Here is a 22817-nt window from a genome sequence, read left to right as displayed (position 1 = left end):
AATGGAACATTTCCTATTCTAATAAACATCAATTTTATATAAACCCTCACTCTTATTAATTTACCACAGACATAATATTTTTTAAAAAAAATAATAATCATAAAAACATTGAAATCTCAAGCTTATTATATTCTTTATGAGATGCTTTGTAAACAAAAAGCCTTATGACATACATAAATATATTTATATATATATATTGTAAAGTATTTTTTTGACATCTGGCTACGTGATACATAACTTTTGAGAGTTGTGGTATTGCTATTTGGTATTTTAAGGTATTCAACACTATATAAGCTGATACTATATAGTTGATTAGTGATAATTTATAATACTTATTAAATTTAAATATGTGGGATACGGTATTAGAATGTATCAATAATGATACCCACTTTCTTGTGGTATTGAGCATTGGTGGTGCCTCTTAGCAAGTTGAATTTAACATATTTTAAAAAAAAATATTAAGAGTATTGATAGTGTCCAATACTATATGAAAGTGGTGTATTATTATTTGTGTAATTTAATATGAAAATCACATTATTTAAATTTATAATTAATAGAGTATTGCTGAAGAATTATCGGAGCCACCTAAGGTCACAAATAGCGTTACCCTAATTTAAAAGTTTAATTTGTTTTTGACAATTATTCACAGGGAATGAAGTCCTTTGTGATTTTGACTTAGATTGGGAAAGTCGTAATTGTAAGTCAGCGACCTAAATAGAAAGAAAAGAAAAGAAACGTCCCAAACAGTCCTCCTTCAGACAACTGTACCACCACGAGAAATTCCGTGGCATATCTGTAAATTGAGAGAATTCCCAAACCCTTTTTCAAAATAACAACGGCCGCATTTTTGTTAAGAAACATCAAAACCAGAAAGCAAGAACAATTCTTTTACGCGCCAAAAAATAAAAATAAAACAGAAGTTAAGTGTGCACGAAAGGAAAAAAAAAAACTTTTGTTATAAATCTTGTTAGCGCTACTTGGCATAAAAGTTTTGATGTCTTCTGATTCTGAAAGAGAGAGAGAGAGAAGAGTAGGGTTGTCCTCCACCGTTGCTTTATTGTGCTCCGCCTCAGCAGATTCCCGCTTTCTCTCACTCTTTCTCTTCTGCTAGATAGCTTTATCAAGTCAAGAATCTTGTCTTCTCTTCTCTTTCTCTCTCTAAAATCATTGTCCTCTCTCTCTCTCTCATATATTCTCTTTCTTTCCTTACAAAATAAATAAACAAATAAATAAACAAATATAAAATTAACGATGTCTAATGCCGTGTTCTTCTTCTCCTTTATTTTCAAGCCGTTGCTTGAAATTTGTTTTCTCTCTCTCCATTTCTCTGGTTCTGTTCTCTGTTTTCTCTCTCTGTGCGTCACTGTCGAATTTTAGGTTCCTTATTCCGGCGAAGCCTATATAGTTCGATATCATGACTTCTTCTGAAGTCACTCATCTCTCTCAGCCTTGCATTTACGGTAGGAATATATGTATACATACATTTATATATATATACATACACACACATATATTCTAATTATTTTGATCCTCAGATAGTTCGGTTCCACATCAAATTTGTACAGTTTTATTTCTAAAAGTTTTTGTAAAAATTAATCTTCTTGATTGAATTGGATTGGATTTAACTGATTTTATAATGTTTGTGGTTGCAGGGGACATTGTTTCTTCTTATGGTGAGAGGAAATCCCGCTTTATGAAATGGCTCACTAAGCTTTTCAAAGGCGGTTCGAGTAGAAGAGGAGGAAGCGGCGGCGGCGGCAATAATCCACAGCTTATTGGCGACGAAAACATGTCTTGGCGCGCACCAATTAGATCCTTGGTGAGATTTTTTTTTAAATTATATTTATTCTTTTCGTATTATTCTTGCGTTATGTGTGAACTTGTATAATTATTAGAATAAGTCATTATCATCTTTATGTTATTCTATACTTCCATTACACATTAATCATCGATGGCAACTCTTCCATTAAACAGCTGATAAATCAATTACGAAATTTATCTTCGATTTTATAACATGATTAGCTTCCCTATCCGAATAAATTAATTTGGAATTATAAATTAATATTTTTTTCGCATTGAAATTTATGATGCTCATCAACTCAACTTATACAAATATTAGATGTAAAATTTAACATATTTGTATTAATATACGATGACGAGCATTTTCGGTTAAATTAATGTATTAATCTTAAACAGTAAAGATTTAGTTTGTTTTTTAATGTACTTTTGGGCATGTAAATTCGGTGTTTCGCTGATATATTAAATGTTTAATCAAGAAAGTTTGTTTGCGGCTTGTATATTTTAATAGTCTTGTAATACATACAAATATTTAATTTTGATGTGTAGTTTGGTCAAGTGTAAGACACTTCAACACCTTTTTTTAAAAAAAACATTATAATTTCTATTATGTACGGATACTGATACTTCCAATAATTGTTTTGCACCAAATGTTCCTCAAACTTTGGTTGCAGAGCAATATAGCTCTGTTGTAATTTTAAGTCTAAGACAGAACATCGACAATGTATGTGTACGATATTTTCCCTCTCTTGTATAGTGGAACAATGCATTCATCTTGGAACCTTTCAACATAAAGAAAGCCAGTGCTGTATTCTGATGCATTCTCTTGATTTCATAAACCACCAATTTATTAAAGAAGTAAATTCTTCTCTATAGGCAACATTGTCACTAAGTTGTTATGGTTTGTTTCATCAGGGTGATCATCGCCCCAGAGCTCGGAAGGAGAGCGATGAGTTGGAACATGCAATTGCGCTATCTTTGGCTGACGATTTGAGAAGACCAACAGGTATGTTTTTCGATATCTATGTGTGTAAACATATATGTTTGTGTATGTTCCCAAGGGATAATATTGAGATTCAGCCTACTCTTTTTATAATCTCTCTCAGGGCGTAGATGGCGGCGAGACCACGATGAAGATTTTGCCAGGGCACTTCACGATAGTCTGGCTTCGCCATATTCTTCTCCGCGTTCTCGTCCACACCCACACCCACATCCTCATCCACATATTCCTTCACACCCCACTCCGTATGTCCCTGCACACCCACCTTCTCATCCCCCTCAGCAGTATTACCCTTGGGGATACAAGTAAGATTTCTCAATCCAAACAATTAATGCATGATTTTTGTGTGTCAAATGATTAATGACAAGCAGCTTGAGATATAAAATGAGTTCATTACTTTTTAACTGTATTAGTTGAACATTGTAATCTATTTAAAAGATCTTTCAAAGCCTCTTCTCTTGTGATACATTTTAATCTCAGATAAGTAGTCCAAGAAGATTCTTTGTTGTTATTTTCTTATGGTTTGCTAATTTTCTTTGGACCTTTAAACGATTTGGAGAGGAGAATTTGAATCCTTATAGCTCTGTTCTGCTTCAATCCCATTTGATGTGTATTTTGAGTCCAAAGTAGTGAGATTTTTTTTCTTTTTTTTTTTTGATAAATGGCTCGTTCACAGAATATGTGGTGGCTGCAAACGTGAAATACGTTATGGAAATTATCTAGGATGCATGGGAACGTACTACCATCCTCCGTGCTTCCGCTGTCATTCTTGCGAACAGCCAATAACTGAGAATGAGGTACATTTTTGGTCCCTGCCATCTAACTCCTAAGCTTTTCATGTTAATGTTTTCTTTTTATTAATTTTCAACTTTCATTTTGTTCTTGAACTAGTTTTATTACATTTGAACTTCATATTATAAGGTTGCCAAGTCTTATATCAATAATCCAGCTCTTACAGTTGTTTTTTTCTTGATCCAAGTTCTCTCTGTCAGGAAAAGATCCATATCACAAGACCTGCTTCAAAGAGCTGGCTCATCCCAAGTGTGATGTCTGCCATCACTTTGTAAGAAAAAGTTCACTTTTGCTCATTTATAATTGTTCATCATCAAAACTTGGATTGCTTCCATTTGATTAAGATTGACAGTGAGTTATTTTGTTTTAACAAATTTCAGATACCGACCAATCGAGCTGGTTTAATTGAGTATAGGTGCCACCCCTTTTGGTCTCAAAAATACTGTCCTTCACATGAACATGACGACACAGCTCGCTGCTGCAGTTGTGAGCGCTTAGAGGTACTAATCTAAGCCACTAGATTTGATCTTCTAATCAAATTGTGCTATGTACAAATTTCCTCCTCCTAATTTTTTTCCGCTCGTGAAGTCCTGGGATGCAAGATATATTTCATTGGGAGATGGACGGAGTTTATGCTTCGAGTGCATGGAATCTGCTATTATGGATACTGGTGATTGTCAGCCCCTTTACCATGCCATCAGAGACTTTTACGAAGGACTGAACATGAAACTAGATCAGCAAATCCCCATGCTTCTGGTTGAAAGACACGCACTTAATGAAGCAATAGTTGGAGAGAAAGGCGTAAGTGATGTTTCTCCATACATTTATGTGATCTTTAGTATCTCTTTGGTTTGTGGATATATCACTGATAGGGGGCTTTGTTTATTTTCAGGGTATACATCACATGCCTGAGACAAGGGGTTTATGCCTTTCTGAAGAGCAGACTGTCACTAGTGTATGATATTATTAGATAACGTACTATTTGGTTTTTCTTCCTTATAATGTCTCAAATGATGAAAAGAAAAGGTACCAATGGTTTATTTTATGTTCTGAATGATCAGATACTCAGAAGGCCGAAAATCGGAGGTCACCAATTTATAGGAATGAGAACTCAACCTCAAAAGCTGACTCGAAGATGTGAAGTAACAGCTATTCTTGTTCTCTATGGTCTTCCAAGGTGACTTTCCAAATTTCCTTGTAGATTTTCAGTCATCCTTGTTTTTGTAGTTTTATCTAGTCTCATAATTTTGCAATTTTGTGATTCTTTGTTTAGTTTGTAGGTTATCATATAACAAAATACAGTCTCCAATTATGCTGTTATAAATATAGGAATAAGCGTATATGCCAAAATAGATTGCTACGATGCTAGGAGGAATATTGTAGGCAAAATGTTTTTCGCGCGTTGGAACAGTTAATCGAAAAATATGATTCAAAGGGCTGTTATTCTTTTCAAATTAAGTCGAGATCAAAAGGTTCAGGAAAATTTCCTTTTAAACTTTGGATCTAAAAACAACTGCCCTTAAACTCAAATTTACAATGCTAGACATATTTGTAATTAGTTTTCTCATTTTATTTTTATTTTATTTTATTTTTTTGTTTAAAATTCCTTTCTGGATGCAGATTACTAACTGGTGCTATTCTTGCCCATGAGTTGATGCATGGCTGGCTACGCCTTAAAGGTAAAAAGGATATACCAAGCTTTTCTTCGATCCATCATTTAGGGGTATTTTTTTCTCATTCAACTTAAAATGATACAGGTTTTCGTAACCTTAATCCGGAAGTAGAGGAAGGTATCTGTCAGGTGCTTTCCCACATGTGGCTTGAATCGGAAGTAATGCCAGTGTCTCGAAACATGCCTTCAACATCAACAGCTTCTTCTTCCTCCTCATCTAAGAAAGGCGGAAAGTCAAACGCCGAAAGCAAACTCGGAGAGTTTTTCATGCACCAAATTGCCCACGATGCGTCTCCAGCATATGGGGGAGGGTTCAGGGCAGCAAATGCAGCAGTCAACAAGTATGGTTTACCTCCTACTCTGAAACACATTCATCTCACGGGAACTTTCCCCTTGTAATGAGAATTTCGAATCATTCTCTCTTTATCTCTGTTAGTTGCCTTACATGCCCATTGGAGATATTCTTTTTCTCCCCTAAAAAAAAATTAAGCTGCCTACTAAAGCTTCAAGCAGCACCCCTTCTAATTTCATGGGGTCCTGCAAGGATACAAGCTAAGAAATGAGTCCCTCAATCTAATAAAGATTCATAATGTTATTTTTATTGATCTAGAAACAGAAATTACCTTCGTTTGATTCTTTATTTTGAAATGTCATTGAACATGATATTATGACGTTAATTCAATAAGAGGTGGGATTTGGAAAGTGCAACTCGCACATACATGTACATACACAAAAAAATATACATGCCGTGTAATAAGAAACTTCGAATAACGCATCAAATGGTATATCACTACAAGATACTTGGAGTAAACACAACCTCCAGCCTTCAAATTGAACAATTCCAACCCAGGCTTCCCTGTCCTGTTTTATATGGTAAAGACGATAAACCATCTCCGATTGAAACTAAAATGCAAATAGGAAAGATCGGGAATCATGGAGAACAAGTATGCTGCCATAAACTTATAATTTGTAATATGAAATATGAAATCTATACATGGAAAAATGTAATTCTCACGGTAGTGTCACGATATTAAGATTAACTACTATGAGAATCCAGAAAAAGAAAATGAGCTCTGTTGTTACAAAACAGTCAGTTCCAATAGTCTCCCCACCTTAGTTGCAGTTCCCAGTGTTATTATCAGCTACTATAGATTATCGTCAGCATCTGCTAAGAGCATCTTCAGGGTCTCGTAAGTCATAAAACAAATTCCAACACCAGGCACCACCTTGTAGTATTCTGGCAGAATTCCCCGGTACAGGCCACGCAGACCTTCAGTCCTATAAATGTGTTTAAATGTACCTAGAAGGCCTGTTGTGTAGACACGAGCTCGACCACCTGCTCCCTCTAACTGTTTTCTTCTTCTAACAAGATCCAATGGGAAAGTTGCTGCACAGTTGTAGTAAAGAACAAAATAAAATGACCTGTAGATATTCTAGTGCAGCCAAATGGGACTCTTCCAATGCACTTGATTTGAGAAGGTTAGGAATGACCTTTCCAATTCTCAAGGTAAGGAAATAGGAAAAGAAAAATCCATTATAATAAAAATCTAAAAAACAAATGCTTCTTAATATACATACAGCCAGCATCACACCATTAGACTAGAAAGACATCATACAGAACATTTGATATCATCGTGCAACAAAAATTCAGTGCATGAAAGCAGCCTATAGGTGAGAAAACAGGAGGTGTGGGTCATGTTTTAGGCTACAGTGTCAGTAACATGCTGCCATGTCAAAAGAGGATACTATCATACTAGAGTCTTGGTTCTACAGATTAGTAGTCACAAAAACGAAGTTAAACCAGAGATTGTCAAAATTAGGACCTATGTGAACACTAAACACAACACTACAAAGCCATACTCAGCTATCTCAAAGCTACTAGTGACCAGGATTGAGATCAGCATGAAAGTTTTGTTCTCTACTGCACAATATCCAACACTTGCAAAAGAACCACTTGATTAAAATTAGATTCAGCAATTTTTATTATGACATTTTGATTGTGTTGTGTGTAATCTATATATTAGCAGATCATTGAACAGAGTACTCCCATAAGCGGTGGCGAGGCTTGCAAAATCCAATACACTTGAAGTCATTGGAAAAGGAACGCCAAGTGAGAAGCATACCTCAAAGAGGACACCTCTCACATTGATAATTGAGATAACATAGGTTCACCTGAAAGTAGTGCCCCCCAATAAAGGAACCCACTGCAAGGCTTGGGAGACACGTCATTGAATAAAATGTGGAAAGATGAGGTTAATCCAAGTAAAGATCTTTATATAACATAAAGTTGGATGATTGACAAAAGAAAAGAAAAAACAATTTCTTATCGTCATTCTTACTAAAACTTTCAAATGCCAGATTAAAAAAAACCACTCCAGTCTGGTCTCAGGTTCTAGGGGTCAATCTGGTTAGATAATTGGTGCAGAGCCTGCACCACACCTTGTTTCTCTGCAAGCAAAAGCATAGTAGACAGCTATAGGTATTACTTATCTATTACAAAATGTCTAATTATGAAAATAAAAGTAATCCAACCAAAATCTCATTTGCACTTAGCAGTGGGTTTGGATGCACTTGTTTGAGGCTAGTCTAAAAATTAACAACAAAGAAAGGTCATCATTAACTAAAACAAATTTTACCCAAAGAAACAAGACAAAAAATAGAGAGAACTACGCACAGAAAAATAAAAAACACCTACCAAGGGAAATTTGGTACTAACATGAAGTCTAAGAATAAAAGCTACTGTACAATTAAAAATTTCCATTAAAGCTTCAAAGTATATATCAATCAAGCTGGTTTACAATCAATCACTCACCTGTCGATGATGCAATTCCTGAAAGACTGCCGCAAGCCAAACTAACTAGGACAGGAGAATCATGAGGCCTGCAGTTAAAAACGGAATTGTAAAGATATTAGCATTGAACATAAGAAAAAGAATATTACAAAAGACAACCAGGAAAAGTCGTATTAACACCCCAGAAACACTAAATCAATATCTGCCTACCTATGCAACTGCCAATGAGATCTCAAACTCTCGTACACTGAAAAGCTTAGAGCTATGTTGGGGCCAACACCCTGCATTAATACAGAACAGCAATCAGATACGCACTAAAAGATAAGTAGCACAAATAAACTGAAAATACTTCCAAGCATACCAAGAGAGTTGCTCCAAGTCCTTTATATAGTCCCAAAATTCCCTCCTCGCACGTAATAGTTCGCAAAGCATGCCCAATACCTCTATAATAGATCATATTTGTCTGCAAGTTTCAAAACCAAGTTTTCAAGCAAGATGCGAATAAACATACAAAACACAATGAATTAAAAGCAACGACAAACTAATTTTTCAAGTAATTATAAAGTCCTCCTGCAGAAGCCTAGCAAATTCTACAATCTTTGGGAGACAGAAAATAAGTCCCATAAAGAATCCAACCTAGACCTCGCAGGAAGAAACCATGCGTCTGATCACTGGACCTAATTGATTGGTACTAAATTTCCAAATATTTTGTCAACCCATCTTTTCCGCCCAACAAAAAGGGAATTAGTACCGAAAAATGGTAAAGGAAAACAATGATTCAATGCAAACCAAATTTATTACCTGGGCAGCTAGGCGTGTTCTCACAAGATCCAATGGATATGTGGCTGTGGCTGCTGTTATTCCTGCCATGCCACCACCTACAAAATGTACACAGAGGTTCGTACTCATATTTTCCCTATGATTTTCTAGTCCTGGAATCATTTGTAGTAACTGCACCAATAAACAAAAAAAGGGAAACAAAATCAAAACCAGCTAAAATGGGCAACTAAATTTGAGAGGAAACAAAAAAAGGCAAGATACACTGTTTTCTCCAAACCTTTTTGTAGTGTTCATACGCATAAAAGTTAGCTGAAGAATACGGAAGACGATGAGCTATTGTAACTAGATTTCCCTTCCAGAAAGCTCGAAATCCTTCTTCACCAACGATTCGTGAAGCCTCACGCCATATGCTTGCCTTGCTCAATGTAGCAACATCAGAGTGCATACCTTGCACCTGTATTATTAATTATTACGACATTCACATAAAATTCACAATTTTGATTGATAATAATCAAAACAACTATTCTTTCCCCCCAAACATATATAGATATACATATATATGATGTTAATTAAACATTAAAATTCCATCAAAACAAATAAATAAGCCGAACCTGAAAGAGAATAGTAAGTCTAGCAAGCGGGGCCGTACAGGTCTTACTTAATGCTCCGGCTACGCCTCCGGCGAGAAGCTGAGATAGGGTACTGATCTGAGACAGCTGGAGCGACTGCGGCGGTGGCGGCTTTGACTGTGGCACCGCCACGCTTCCATGGACAGTATTCAAAGCTCTCTGACCTTCGACCACCATCCCCACTCTAGCCTCCGTCTGCATAGTTAATCAAGAATCTAAACCTCCCCCCCACTCTCCCTCTTTCTAAAACCAGTGAAAACGTCACGGAGTCAGAAATTTCAGAAACCTCAAATAACCAATACAAATATGACGAAACCCTCAGGAAGAAGACTCCTCAACTCAAACTCCGAAACTATTCTTCTTCCTCTTCTTCAACCTCTAAACCTCCCTCATTCCCAAAGCAACAGTCTTCGGTTTCTCTGTTATTGCGTTCCTTTAAAGCAGAGGTATTTCCACAAACGACGTCGTTCCAGTGCAACTCAAAGTAAAAAAGCGGTAAATAGTTCGGCTTCGACGCCCTCGGTCCTACAATAGTCGGAGCCCTAGCCAAATTCTTCTTAGAGTGCAATCGTAAATTTTAGTACCATATTCTTGATTGGTAACATGTGGTTACGTGGCAATTTATATATGAGGCCTTATATTGTTTAATATAGGAGCGGATACACAGAAATAGAATCCAGTTACGGGATATCACAATAATAGTTTTGGAATATTCGTGGAATAGAGTTGGTGTGTGCGCGGATGCCAGTTGTGAGATTTTATCGTTAAGTCGGTCAAGAGAGTCCTTTCTGATGTTGCCACGTGCAAACAACGTTGGAAAACGGCGAAGTCAGGTTTCGCAATTTTTCTTATTAAACTTTATATTTTAATAAGGTAAGGTTCACCATGTTGTAGCGCCATCACAGGAGTCAGGAGGAGTACTGGTAGCGCTGACTGCTCTTCTAACACATCTTTTAAAATGTTTTTCCAAAATATATATTTTTTTATTTTATTTTTAAGTTTTACATCATATTATACTTCTATTTTTAAGTTTTACATTATATTATATATGAAATTTTTTTTTCTATATAATTTAAATATTATATTTTTAAACATTTTTATTCATTTTAAATATTTTCTATAAGTATCAATAATATTCTTATATATTTTAATATTTACAATATCTACTCATATATAATATCACGTAATTATATTATAATATAAATTTATCCTAATTTATAGGATAAACTAAAATATCAATAAATCTAAAAAAAATTACAAATAAGAAATGTATTATTATCAAAGTATATCTTGAGAGTATTTATTGAAAATATTTAAATATAATATTTTTGGAAAGATTAAGAAAAGAGAGAGAAGTGAAAAATTAATAAAATATTGTGTTGAAGGATGAATAGTATACATTAGATATAGCTTTTTACTGTAGATGTATCTAAAAATATTTGTAAAATGAATCATCCAATGTATACCTCTTCTTCTTAGTTTTAGCTGTTTTTTCAATTTTTGGTAATATGGCTCACCAGTTGGGAGTGCTCTTACCAAGAGTGATGATTATTTTTGGAATAAGGACCAACAACAGCACTGCTGCACCCAAAAATTTCGTTTTAGAATGTGCATGAATATCAAAATATAAATAAAATGTAGTAAATTGTAAAATTTACAAGACATAAATGTAAAAATTTACATAAAAAGTACTAAACTATAAAGGGCCAGTTTGGTATAGCTGTGCTGTGGGAAAAAGCAGCTGTAGCTGTGCTGCGAGAAAAAGCTGTTGAGTGTTTGGTAAATTATAACTTTAGAAATACTGTGAGTTGGAAAAGTTGTATATAAGTGTTTGGTAAACTAGATTATTAGATAGCTGTTAAATACAGAATGACCAAAATAGGTATCATATGTATTTAACTAATTTTGTTTGAATAAATTTATACATATTAACATATTTATAATTATTTTTTATTTTATTAAAAATAATAATGATTTTTTATAATATTTAATTCTTTTAATATATGCGTATAATAAAATGATTAATTAAATTTTAAAAAATAAAAAATCAACATAAATATTGTCTATTTTTAAATTATTATAAATTTTGATCATAACAAATAATTTAAATTTAGTCAATTTGATACGACAAAATACAAAACTTAAATAAAATAAAATAGATAAGAATATAGTTTAATTATATCCCATTAAACTTGCAGCAATCAGATCTCTAGTATTGTCCATTTCATTTAAATTTGAAGCTCTAACTGTCTCATCTTCATCTTCAATATTAGTTTGATCTTCTACACAATAATATGGATTATCTCTAATTTTCTCAAAATGTCGATCACGTTTTGCATGCCTTCGAATGTAATTATGCAAGGTCATTGATGCAATCACTATTTTCACTTGCTTCTGATATGGATAACTAGGCATATCTCTTAATATTTTCCATCTTTTCTTCCATACTCCAAAAGTTCTTTCAATAACACTTCGAAGAGAAGAATGTGTCTGGTTGAATACCTCTTTATAACCAATAGGTTTGCTACCTCGTTGAAATTGTGGTAGATAGTATCTTTGGCCTTTATATGGTCCTAAAAAACCTGTAATTTGTGGGTATTCCGCATCCACTAAATAATATTTTCCTGTCAAATAAAATATAAAAATATAATTACAAAATTATAAAGACTTTAATATTTTGTAAATGTGTTTAGATGACAACCTTGGGGAGGTTTTGGAAAATTTGAAGTTGAATCACGTAAAGTTGTATAGAAAATTCTTGTATCATGAGCAAAACCTTCCCACCCAGCATATGCATATATAAATTGCATATCAAAATTACATATTGCCATGACATTCTGAGTTGGTATCCCTTTTCTACCAACAAATGGTACTTGATCTTCAGGTGGAATTACAGCATTCACATGTACACCGTCTATTGCGCCAATACAGTTTTAGAAAAAAAAATACAAGATTATAAAAATATACTCTAGTTAGAAAAAAAATTATTAAAAAATTGTATAATTTTAAAGTATGACTTACCTTAAAATGAGGCATATATCTAGAATCTTTCAATATCTCTTCAGGAACATCTTTAAATTCTGGGTCTGGTGGTTTTAATACATCTACACTCATATGACATAAAACATCTAAAACCTTGTTGAAATATCGACTAACTGTCTCGCCTGAGTGTTGGAATCGCTCTTGTGTTAATCGGTTTCCAGCACCGTGACCTAATGTAAATAAAAACATGCCTAATATCTCAAGAGCACACATTCTCTTTGAACCCTTAAATCCATAATTAGCTTCCAATTCATCGCATAATTTAATGAAAACATCTTTCTCCATCCTAAACATGCTATAACATCTACTTTCATTTCCTTTTAATATTTCCATCAACCACATATGACCAGTTTGAGAAGAATTCATACAAGGTGTCTTTTCAATATATGTTGTATAATAATGTTGAACAAAGTATGTAGTTATAGACGCCGATTGTAACTCAATCTCCTCATCTGTGTCTGCCATTATTTCTAATTTAAAATAAACCTGTGTATATTAAAGAGTATATAAAATACATGCCAAATAGCCATAAATTCTTCATAACAAATGCAAGTGAAAAACATAATAAAGCATATTTATATTAAATAGTGACAACACCAAGTCTTGAGAGCAATTTAAAAAAAAAGTCTGTAAAGAAATAACATAATAAACATATACTAACGTCATAACACAAAGTTTAGAAAATAAATACTACTACTACTATAAGTCATAGTATTATAATTATCCCAGAGTATGCTCATTCTTGAGCCAAGTAAGCATCAACTCAGGTTCTTCCAATGAAGCAAACATCTCTCTCTTCTCTTTCATGATAAACAAGCGAGTTGCAAATAAATACAAGCTGCTCCCTTTCTCAATTCCAGGCAAAGAATTTAAAATTTTCATAACTTCGGTAATACTATTCTCCTTTCTAGCTGTTTCAATATTTCTACTCCTTGTCTCCACAGCATCAGCAAGGCGACCAATTTGTTCAAATATCATTAAAGGCCCTGTCTTCTTCATTTTTCCTTTTCCATGTTTCATTGCTTTATTTTGTTTCTCAAGTGGCTCGGCTAATCTCTTGTTATTTTTCTCTCTAAGAAATCTATCAGTATTAGGCATCTCTAGATCATCGTCACTACTCTCAAGTTGTTCATGTAAGGTTTCAATATTGTTAAAAGGTTTTTCAGACTCAGATGGAATTATTCCAGATGAAGGTGTCCAAACATACTCTCCTGTAGCAACAGTGTTCATGAAAATCCTATCTAATTTTTCCTCTACCTCTGGTTCAATTCCCCGAATGCGAAACTTTGCAGCATCGGGATGACTCTACAAAAAAAATTTGTTAATTAAATGTAACATTTATGAAAAAAAAAAGTCTTTTAGTTTCATATAAATATTTAACAAGATTATAATGTACCTGTAATTTACTATTCCACCAATCTTCAGTTGCATCAATTGTATTCTTTTTTATATTCCATCCTAAGCCAGTTTCTTTTCCCTTGAGTTGCTTCCAAAGCTTCCATTCATTTTTTAATCCATCCCACTTATTTTTCAATTGTGGTCTAGTGTAATCTCTTCCAGTTGCTTTCTTCATATTTGTAATCAAGTTTACATATCCAACTTTATCTAAATAAGTAGTAGGACGATGCCCATCATCAACCTCTTTGATACAGAAGTCTAAGAAAAAATTCAAACTCTCTGAATTCCATATTGCTTTACTTCTTGGTACGTCACTCTTGGTGCAAATATTATTTTCATTTTCCATCTAATAAAAGTGAAATGATAAGTATAAAAAAAATACAAAAGTAAAATGATGTATCCATATACGCAACAACTCTTATCAATCACTACCATCTATGTAAAACTAAATAATTCAACTAAAGTTCAACATATCCAACTTCAAGACTATTCTTAAAGAATCCCTTGGGAGAAGATAAAACACACACATATGTACATTCATATACATGTAAAAAGGTTACTATAAATCAACTTTTGAAGTGAGAAAATTAAGTAAAAATAAAAGAACTAAAAAGATATTTTTGTTATGTATATGGCAACCATAAATGATTCATCTTTGAATGTAAAAATTGTATTTTTAATGTCCACTTCTCGGCTGAGAGAGCAGACAACCATAAATGAAATTATTTTAATTATAGATATTGTTAGACAAAATATATCTCCTTTATATTGTTTATTTCACTCAAAACAAAAAGATAGAAATCTAATCTAGTTTTTGTATTAAAAAAGCATATCTATTCTTTCATGGTAATTCTTATTCTTTATTATTAAAGTTTATTTAGAAAAAAGATTAAAAAAAAAAAGGTTGTGTACTCTCTCTCTGTGTCGTACTCTATTGGCACCCATCACTCTGTATTTTTCTTGGTCAATCACAAAGGCTCCTTTTTCAGTCAGTGTTGAATATTCAACTCTACATATGACTTTAATTCTCTCAGTATTGAATATAATTCTATATACGACTTTAATTCTCTCTCTCTCTCTCCTCTGCGTCCTACTCTATATATCCATTAGAAACAAAAAAAATCTATCTCCTCTGCGTCGTACTCTATATATCCATTAGAAACAAAAAAAAACCAAATGCACTCTATATATCCATTAGAAACAAAAAAGGAAATGCATCAAAATAAACCATTAAACAAGTCCAACCCATATATATATATATATATACACACAAATATACTGGTATGAAAAAGATCGAATAACCCAGTATCATAGAAACAATAATCAAACCACTGTACAAATATATATATATATATAAAATGCCCTTTAATAAATCTGTGTTTAATATAGTATTAAAAAAAAAGTTAGAGAAATACCTTGACTTGATTGTGCTGGAGTTTTTGACAGAGAAGTGTAGTCCGTGAGGAAGAAGGAAGAAGAAATGGTGAAGCAAGGTGAAGAAGATTTAACGATTGAAAAAGAAGACCTAATAATTCTAATTTAAATGAGGGTATTTTGGTCCAAAAAAAATATCATTAAACCACAATTTCAGCTTCCCGTATAAGCTAAAATCCCAAAGTTGGTGTGGGCCAACTTTGATAAAAAGCTATAATTTTAACCTAAATTCCTAAAAAAGCTATTTTTTTTATTTTACCAAACACTTTTTAGTCAATAGCTTTTTTAAAAAGTGCTTTGGGTTTTTCAAAAAGCCATTCCAAACGGGGCCAAAGTTTAAAATGCATAAATGTCAAAATTTACATAAAAATGATTAAATTGTAAAAATAATATTAAACTTTTATTTTGAAAAAAAAAATGAGTGTGGGCATCAGCCCACCTTATGGCCTGTTTGCCATTGTTTTCTGTTTTTTGTTTTTTGTTTTCAAAATTGTGTTATCAGAAATGAGAACAGAAAACTATTTTTGTAGTTTTCAAAAAACAAGAGGTGTTTGGTTAATGTTTTCTAAAAACAATTTTTTAGTTTTTTTTTAAATCTTAAATAAAAAATTAACAAATATATTTATAAAGAGAAAAATATTTTAAAAGTTTTTAATAAATAATGAGATAAAATAATTTGAAAGAAAAAATGATGAAAAATAAGAAGTGAGAAAGTAAGGAAAGAAAATTTGACAACAATAGAAAACAACTTTTTGTTGTTCTCAAAATTTTATGTTTTTTGTAATTTTGTTTTTAAAAATTATTTTCTGAAAACAATGCCAAACATCCAAACTTGTTTTCAAAAAACTGTTTTTAGCTTTTAAAAACAAAAAACAGTTTTTTAGTTAAGGTGCCAAACACCCTCTTAGTCTCCATGTGGATCCGTCAGTGCCAACAGGTGTGGCAAACTTCAAAATTTGATTGCATAATTTTTAAGGCAATAATAATTTGATTGCACAAAGTTTGACTCTCAATCATCGGAAAACAAACATTCATGCAAATAATTATTTGATTGCACAAGTCCAATAATTGTTTGCATGGGACTTGTTTTGAGTACAACTAATATTCACTTGATTGACTTGTTGTTACCTATTGAACCTAACACTAGTTGAATAACTAGTGTTAAGATATGTTACCATCAATCGTGAATCTCTTTAGGGAGTTTAAGTCTCATTCCTCGAGATGATGCAGCAACTAAGTCTCTCGTTAGTGGCTTAGTGAAAGGATCCGCTAGATTTTCACTTGTTCTCACATAGGATATTGAGATGATTCCTCTTTGAATCAATTCTCTTACATATCCATGTCTTAGACTAATGTGTCTAGACTTCCCATTATACACTCCATTGTATGCTCTAGCCAATGTCGCTTGGCTATCACAATGTATCGATATAGTAGATACATTCTCTTTTATTAGGGTATCTCTATCAACATATCCCTTAACCATTCGGCATCTTTGTCGATAGCAGCCAGAGCTATAAACTCTGCTTCCATAGTGGAATGAGATATACAGGTTTGTTTCTTGGAACCCCAAGAAATTGCACCCCCACCAAGTGTAAATACCCAACCAGTTGTGGACAAGTTGTCCCCAAGATTGGATATCCAGCTTGCATCTCTATATCCTTCTAAGATTGAAGGAAATTTGGAGTAATGAAGGCTTAGTTCTTTGGTTTTCTTGAGATAGCCTAGGACTCTTCCAATAGCCTTCCAGTGATCCATACTTGGATTAATTGTAAACCTACTAAGTTTACTTACTGCAAATGCTATATCAGGTCTAGTACATTGAGCAGTGTACATTAGACTTTCTATAGCACTAGCGTACTCCAATTGAGCCACCGCTCTTCCTTCATTCTTCTCTAGTTTTACACTATGATCGAATGGAGTATTGGTATCTTTAACCTTGAGATGGTTAAATTTGTTCAATACTTTCTCAACATAGTGGGCTTGACCCAATGCAAAACCCCCCACTATGTTTCTTTACTTTGATACCAAGTATGGTGTCAACTTCTCCAAGATCTTTCATCTTGAAGGTTGATGAAAACAACCTCTTCGTTTCTTCTATCCCTTTCATGCTATCACTTAGAATAAGCATGTCATCCACATATAAGCAAACAATGATCACATATTCCTTACAAGTTTTTGAATACAAACACTTGTCTCCATTGTTATGTCTAAACCCATTAGACATGATGGCTTGATCAAACTTCTCATGCCATTGCTTAGGAGCTTGTTTCAATCCATATCAGGATTTTACAAGTCTACACACTTTATGTTCATATTTTGGTAGGACAAACCCTTCGGGTTGTTCTATATAGACCTCCTCATTGAGGTCACCATTAATGAATGCTGTTTTGACATCCATTTGATGAACATACAAGTTGTGTATAGAAGCTAAAGCGAACAAAATTCTTATAGAAGTTGTTCTTGCAACAGGGGCATAGGTATCAAAATAATTGATACCCTCCTTTTGCCTAAACCCTTTAGCTACTAATCTAGCTTTAAAGGTTTGGATAGTGTCGTCAGTGTGGTATTTTCTCCTAAATACCCACTTACACCCAATTGGCTTATGTAATGCCCCGAATTCTCCGATGTGGTTTAGTGGCGGTTTAGTTGGCCGGGAGGGCCGTAATTGTTTAATTACGCCATTAAATGAATATATGCATGTTTATGTGAATTATATTATAATATGATGATATATGCATGCATGTGGGTCCACATTTGAAATATGATGCTATTTTGCTAATTTGGCCCATTGAGGGTAAATTTGTGTATTTGGGTGCATGATGTGATTTGTGAATGAGATTCCATTATTATGGAGATATATTCGAGCTATTCGGAATGAGACAGTCATTTTTAGTGGATTAGCGGTTTTGTCATAACGGGGTCAATTTTAGGGTAATAGGAATGTTTATTTGATGATAAATTGGGAATATTTGAAATCAGGGTGAAATTCTGGAAGTTTTGACTATAATGTCCCCGGGGGTGATTTCGGGACCCCGAGCATTAGGTTTTATTTGAGGTTACTTAAGCTTGAAGTAGTTGTCAGATAGAACGTACGATTAGAAAACCTCTCGTTCTCCTTCGTTAGTTCATTTTTGCCACCTGAAGCATATTTGAAGAAATCTTAAGTTCTAGGAGTCAGAATCGAGCGAGGATTGAGGCATAGCGATCCTAGGAAAGATTAGAAGCTTCTTGACCGAAGGATTTGACGGAAAACAACCTAATCGAAGGTAATCTAAGTTTGAAGTTTTGAGTTTTTAAAGTTTCTAAGCTTTGAATTGGACTTTGTGAATTGTTGAGTTTTCGATTCGTTTGAACCTTGGGTTTTGAGGTTCTTGGAGCATTGGGAAGCTTAGGAATCTTGTTTTGATGATTGGGGAATGTTTAGGTATGATTTTGGAGGTTTTGGAGTGTTAAAAACACGTTTGGGAATGACCCAGAGTTGAGGGTCGCGGCCCTGTTCTTGGGGTGCCGCGGCCCTGCTTTGAAGAAGCAGGTGGGGGGGGGGGGGGGGGGGGAGATGTACCTGCTGGGCGCCGCGGCCCTTGCTTCAGGGAACTCTGGGGGCCGCGGCCCAAGGTGCTAGGGCCGCAGCCCTTGCCCAGTTTTCGCCCCGTTTGCTCGTTTTGACCCCGGGAACCTAGTTTTAGGCCTCATGAGTGTCCCTACTACTTGGATTAGTTTGAATTTGTAACGACCCCAAATTCACTATTAAGGCTTAAGGGCCTGGAGTAGCGTGCCTGGAGGGCATAATGGGATTTGGTGTGTGTCTTTAATGAGTTTTATGCATGATTATGATTTAATGCACGTTATATGACTATTTGATTATTTGAGATGCATGACTATGTGAATTAGTATGCATGTAGACCTGATTGTCTTAAAAAGAGCATAATTGTAATCTGGCCATTTTAGGGCATAACTGTGATAATTGTATTATGTGATTTGTGCCATGTGAGTGTGGTGTTTTTATCAGGATGCACGCATCGAGACGGTCCTAGTGAGCCAATTAGTCTAAAAGTCACAACGGGATTTTATACCCGGCTCGGGAGGAGCCTAGGGGTACTTTAGGAATTTCGTAAGTTGAAGTGAGAACTAATGGCTATAGTTTTGGCGATTGAGTAACCTGGGTAACCATTTGTAACTGCTGTGAGTAACAAGTTTTAGATAGAAAATGGTAGAAATGAAATAGAAGTGAAAGGACTTATGTGCCCTTGAAGGTTTAGTTAGGAAGGGTTATTAGGAAGGGATAAATTGGTCATTTGGCAAGGCAATTAGACAATTTTCAGCTGGGTTTATGGGGTACACGGTTTGGGCATTGGGTCATTTGGTGTTTTGATAAAATTGGAAGAGAAGAAAAAGAAGAAGAAGAAAGAAAGGCTAGGGCAAGAAGAAGAAAGGAGAAGAGGTGTAGAAGGGGCTGAAGTGGGAGCTTAGGAGGAGATCAAGGAAGCTTTTAGGGTGGATTCTCCACTTGAGGTAAGGATCTTATGCATATTTAAGTTTGATTTCTGTTTTGACTTGTGAATCTAAAGCTTGGGTTAGTTTTTTTGAGTTTTGGTTTGAGTTGCTGAAATTAGAATCAAGGGGTGGATTTTTGGGTGTGATGGTGTTTTGCTCTTGATTCTAGTATCTATAGGTTGTTAGATGGTTCATATGAGGTTTTGATTTGATTTTGGGGTTTAGGTATTTGTTTGGGGTGATTTGGAGAGGTTGAAGCTCGGGAAAAACGCATGGGAAAACCCAGAAAATCTGGGTTCGCGAAGGAACGCCGCGGCCCTGTTCTTGGGCGCCGCGGCGCGAGGATGCTTCAAGATGAGGGCCAAGCTGCTGGGCGCCGCGGCCCTTGAAGGGAGTGCCGCGGCCCTAGGTCATTTTGGCAGCCAAAAAGTTGGGTTTTTAGGGCTTTTGCCCGGGGACACGGGGGATGGTTCCGATGTTTTGTGTTATGGATTTAGAGGTCCCGGGAGTGCGGGATTGGTCCCGGGAAGTGGTCTTGGGCTTGGTTAGTATTAAAAGTGTTTTATGTGTGTTGTGACTAGGATTTCGGGGAGGCTCGTACTAGAGGACCGTGCTTGTGACCTTGGTGCATCGGAAAGCTCGGGATACAGGTAAGAAAACCGTAACACCCGAGAATAGGGCATGGGCCCACAGTGTGATTGCAGGGCATGACCCTAGATTGTATTATGTGCAAATGTGTAATCTTAGATGAACTATTATATGTTTGAATGTTTATTTCAAAATGTATTATACGTGCTATTATAATGAAATGAACGGCTAAGGCCGAGAGCGGCGAAGGCCGGGTACGGCCTTGGGGCCGGAAGTAACACTCAGCACATGGGATGCTTATAACCAGGGTGGGACCCACGGGATACATGAGTTATCCTTACGGTGAGGACCGAGACCCCAGGCTTTGGTAAGGCCTCTGGGGCGGCATGGCCGTGCTTGTTTAAGACTGATGGCTTTCCTATTTATCAGTGTATTATGTCAGCTATATTATTTGCATATGTTATGTACTATTTGGGTTTTCTTGCTGGGCTTCGGCTCACGGGTGCTCCGTGTTGCAGGTAAAAGCAAAGAGTCAATCAACCGGCCATGAGTATGGAGAGCGTGGGGGTGGCGCGTACATGTTCGGCCTGCCCGACTGCTTTGGTTGGGGGCATTTTTGTATATGGCTGTATTTACCATTCTTTTGATAGTTGATCAAGTGTAAATCTAATTTTGAGTTGTAAATATTTTGTAAACCTTATTTTGGGATCCCAGATGTTTTATACTTAACGTTTTCAATGAAGCTAAACATTTTAAAAGAGTACAGCCTTAAACTTTGATTTATTCACACTTTTGGTTTTAGAAACCACTTAGAGTCAGTCAAAAGCACGATTTCTGTCTTCAACTCACTAAGTAGCGGCTCTAAGGTAGTAGGGCGTTACAGAATTGATCTCTTGGAGGCTAGATATTGGTTTGAGAACCTTTGATTATCATGTTATTGATGGTATCCTATAATGTGTTATGATTAGGTAACCGCTAAAGGACTAAAAGCTAAACCGTTCTCAAGGGTCGTTCTTTTGTTCATTCTAGCTCGAATCAGAGGTAAGAAAACTACACCCCAAATGTGACATGCATGGTTATTCATGAGGCATGTTGGTTGTATAAATGTGGACATGAATTGATTGCGGAATACTTAGCAAATGTTGCTCACTTGTGCATGGTATTGACTCATTAGTCAGATTTGGCAAAGGTGCTAGTATCAACTGTGAAGCTGTGACTCATTAGTCAGGTTTGGCAGTGGTACTGGGCATTGGTCACACTGCGCTGACTCATTAGTCAGGACGGCCTTAGCGTGTTCAACGCAAGCTAATAAAGATTAGATCTAATGGACTTTCTGCATTGAATGACTCAAAGAGCATTAATGCCGGACCGACCTCAAGTTCGATGAATATTATAAGCGCTTGAAGGCTAGTGGCTTACCCAGCAGCCACTCTTCCATTTGAATTAGTGACCTGCTTGTCAGTCACTCAATATGGTTTACCAGAACCTGTTGAAGGCTAATGGCTTACCCAACATCACTCTTCCATTTGAATTAGTGACTTGCTTGTCAGTCACTCAGTATGGTTTACCAGAACCTCAAGTGATATTCACTCATTTGTTTGAAAGCTATGAACTCTGCGTGATTATAATGATAATCATTTGATGATGTTTACATATAATGCAATGTTTTCTTGTTTGGCTTTGGCTCATGGGTGCTATGTGGTGCAGGTAAAGGGAAAGAAAAGCTCACCTAGCCTTGAGTGGAGAGCTTAGGTGGTGATGTGTACATATGCGGCCGCTTGACCACCACGGCCAAGGAGTTCTCAGAGGAACTAGGGGATTTACCCTATTTTTGCCGCTTAGGTCGGCGGGGTTTGAAATTTTGGAATAGTAATGACCTTTTTGAGTTGTGAATAACTTGTAAATGTTCTTGTGGGCCCATGAACAGTTTTATGTATCAAATAAAACATATCCTTTTCCTTTTATTTGGTTTTCACCTTAACTTGTTAATAACACTTAGCACACGTTTTTAACCAAAGGACTCAGGCAATGAGTCAAATTTTCGGTTCACTGTTCACCGTAACTGTTCTGGGGTAACCAGGGCGTTACAACTTGGTATCAGAGCAATGCCAAGGTTAAGGTTCCTGTAGACTAACTGGGCATGCACACACATCACTGAAGTCAAGCTCGACTCATGGTTTGGTAACTATTTATGTAGTTATGAGCATAACTGCCTAAATGTGGTGCATATGCTTTACCTGTATGCATGAGACACTGTGTTGAACCTGTGCCCTTGAAATATTATGAATTGTTATGTGATACATGCTGAGTGCTGAATGCCATAAACATGTATCTGCTTGTGAATATTGAATGACTGTGGAATATGATAATTGTCTGCTTGTTCTTGGACTATGAGGCAGC

The 22817-nt window shown here is 35.4% G+C and overlaps 4 protein-coding genes across 8 annotated transcripts; 1 reads left to right on the top strand and 3 right to left on the bottom strand.

Moving 5' to 3' along the window:
- The first annotated feature begins 1280 nt into the window (after positions 1 to 1280).
- Positions 1281 to 5860, top strand: LOC133798360 (protein DA1-related 2). Its single transcript, XM_062236612.1, has 12 exons — positions 1281 to 1460; positions 1653 to 1819; positions 2713 to 2803; positions 2904 to 3102; positions 3474 to 3594; positions 3777 to 3860; positions 3970 to 4089; positions 4178 to 4390; positions 4482 to 4544; positions 4651 to 4766; positions 5210 to 5268; positions 5347 to 5860. Exons 1-12 carry the CDS (start codon positions 1415 to 1417, stop codon positions 5658 to 5660), a joined length of 1593 nt encoding a protein of 530 aa, XP_062092596.1. The 5' UTR covers positions 1281 to 1414; the 3' UTR covers positions 5661 to 5860.
- Positions 5861 to 6192: 332 nt separating this feature from the next.
- LOC133798362 (uncharacterized) lies at positions 6193 to 10039 on the bottom strand. 5 transcript variants are annotated; one of them, XR_009875835.1, is made up of 9 exons: positions 9444 to 10039; positions 9110 to 9286; positions 8854 to 9003; positions 8414 to 8515; positions 8263 to 8333; positions 8074 to 8141; positions 7601 to 7709; positions 7385 to 7473; positions 6511 to 6648 (listed from the first exon to the last, which is right to left on the bottom strand). XR_009875835.1 is itself a non-coding variant. In XM_062236614.1 (7 exons), the coding sequence occupies exons 1-7, from the start codon at positions 9660 to 9662 to the stop codon at positions 7654 to 7656; spliced, it is 843 nt and encodes a 280-aa protein (XP_062092598.1). In that variant the 5' UTR covers positions 9663 to 10038; the 3' UTR covers positions 6193 to 7653. The 5 variants fall into 5 exon arrangements, 2 of the variants coding, with proteins under 2 accessions (XP_062092598.1, XP_062092597.1); XR_009875833.1 differs by having other exon boundaries at positions 6193 to 7473; XR_009875834.1 differs by lacking the exon at positions 7385 to 7473 and having other exon boundaries at positions 6510 to 6648.
- A 1594-nt stretch (positions 10040 to 11633) lies between these two features.
- Positions 11634 to 12968, bottom strand: LOC133795983 (uncharacterized). The gene is made up of 3 exons (XM_062233465.1): positions 12479 to 12968; positions 12238 to 12375; positions 11634 to 12085 (listed from the first exon to the last, which is right to left on the bottom strand). Exons 1-3 carry the CDS (start codon positions 12966 to 12968, stop codon positions 11634 to 11636), a joined length of 1080 nt encoding a protein of 359 aa, XP_062089449.1.
- Positions 12969 to 13056: 88 nt separating this feature from the next.
- On the bottom strand, positions 13057 to 15377 carry LOC133794038 (L10-interacting MYB domain-containing protein-like). The gene is made up of 3 exons (XM_062231217.1): positions 15317 to 15377; positions 13900 to 14247; positions 13057 to 13808 (listed from the first exon to the last, which is right to left on the bottom strand). Exons 2-3 carry the CDS (start codon positions 14245 to 14247, stop codon positions 13224 to 13226), a joined length of 933 nt encoding a protein of 310 aa, XP_062087201.1. The 5' UTR covers positions 15317 to 15377; the 3' UTR covers positions 13057 to 13223.
- Between the last annotated feature and the right edge of the window lie 7440 nt (positions 15378 to 22817).

The sequence above is a fragment of the Humulus lupulus genome, chromosome 8 (assembly GCF_963169125.1).
Source record: "Humulus lupulus chromosome 8, drHumLupu1.1, whole genome shotgun sequence".
In the NCBI taxonomy this organism is placed as follows: domain Eukaryota; kingdom Viridiplantae; phylum Streptophyta; class Magnoliopsida; order Rosales; family Cannabaceae; genus Humulus; species Humulus lupulus.
This window is presented reverse-complemented; position numbering and strand designations above follow the sequence as displayed.

Excerpts from the sequence above, each read along its gene's own strand:
- LOC133795983 (XM_062233465.1), bottom strand. The coding sequence starts at position 12,968 with ATGGCAGACACAGATGAGGAGATTGAGTTACAATCGGCGTCTATAACT. Across the intron at positions 12,376-12,478 it reads TATGCCTCATTTTAAGGTAA|ACGGTGTACATGTGAATGCT; the intron begins GTCATACTTTAA and ends TTGGCGCAATAG. Across the intron at positions 12,086-12,237 it reads TGCATATGCTGGGTGGGAAG|GAAAATATTATTTAGTGGAT; the intron begins GTTTTGCTCATG and ends TTTATTTGACAG.
- LOC133798360 (XM_062236612.1), top strand. The coding sequence starts at position 1,415 with ATGACTTCTTCTGAAGTCACTCATCTCTCTCAGCCTTGCATTTACG. Across the intron at positions 3,595-3,776 it reads AGCCAATAACTGAGAATGAG|TTCTCTCTGTCAGGAAAAGA; the intron begins GTACATTTTTGG and ends TCTTGATCCAAG. Across the intron at positions 3,861-3,969 it reads GTGATGTCTGCCATCACTTT|ATACCGACCAATCGAGCTGG; the intron begins GTAAGAAAAAGT and ends AACAAATTTCAG.
- LOC133798362 (XM_062236613.1), bottom strand. The coding sequence starts at position 9,662 with ATGCAGACGGAGGCTAGAGTGGGGATGGTGGTCGAAGGTCAGAGAGCT. Across the intron at positions 9,287-9,443 it reads GACTTACTATTCTCTTTCAG|GTGCAAGGTATGCACTCTGA; the intron begins GTTCGGCTTATT and ends TTAATAATACAG. Across the intron at positions 6,649-8,073 it reads AGGAATTGCATCATCGACAG|CAACTTTCCCATTGGATCTT; the intron begins GTGAGTGATTGA and ends ACAACTGTGCAG.
- LOC133794038 (XM_062231217.1), bottom strand. The coding sequence starts at position 14,247 with ATGGAAAATGAAAATAATATTTGCACCAAGAGTGACGTACCAAGAAGT. Across the intron at positions 13,809-13,899 it reads GGTGGAATAGTAAATTACAG|AGTCATCCCGATGCTGCAAA; the intron begins GTACATTATAAT and ends TTTTTTTTGTAG.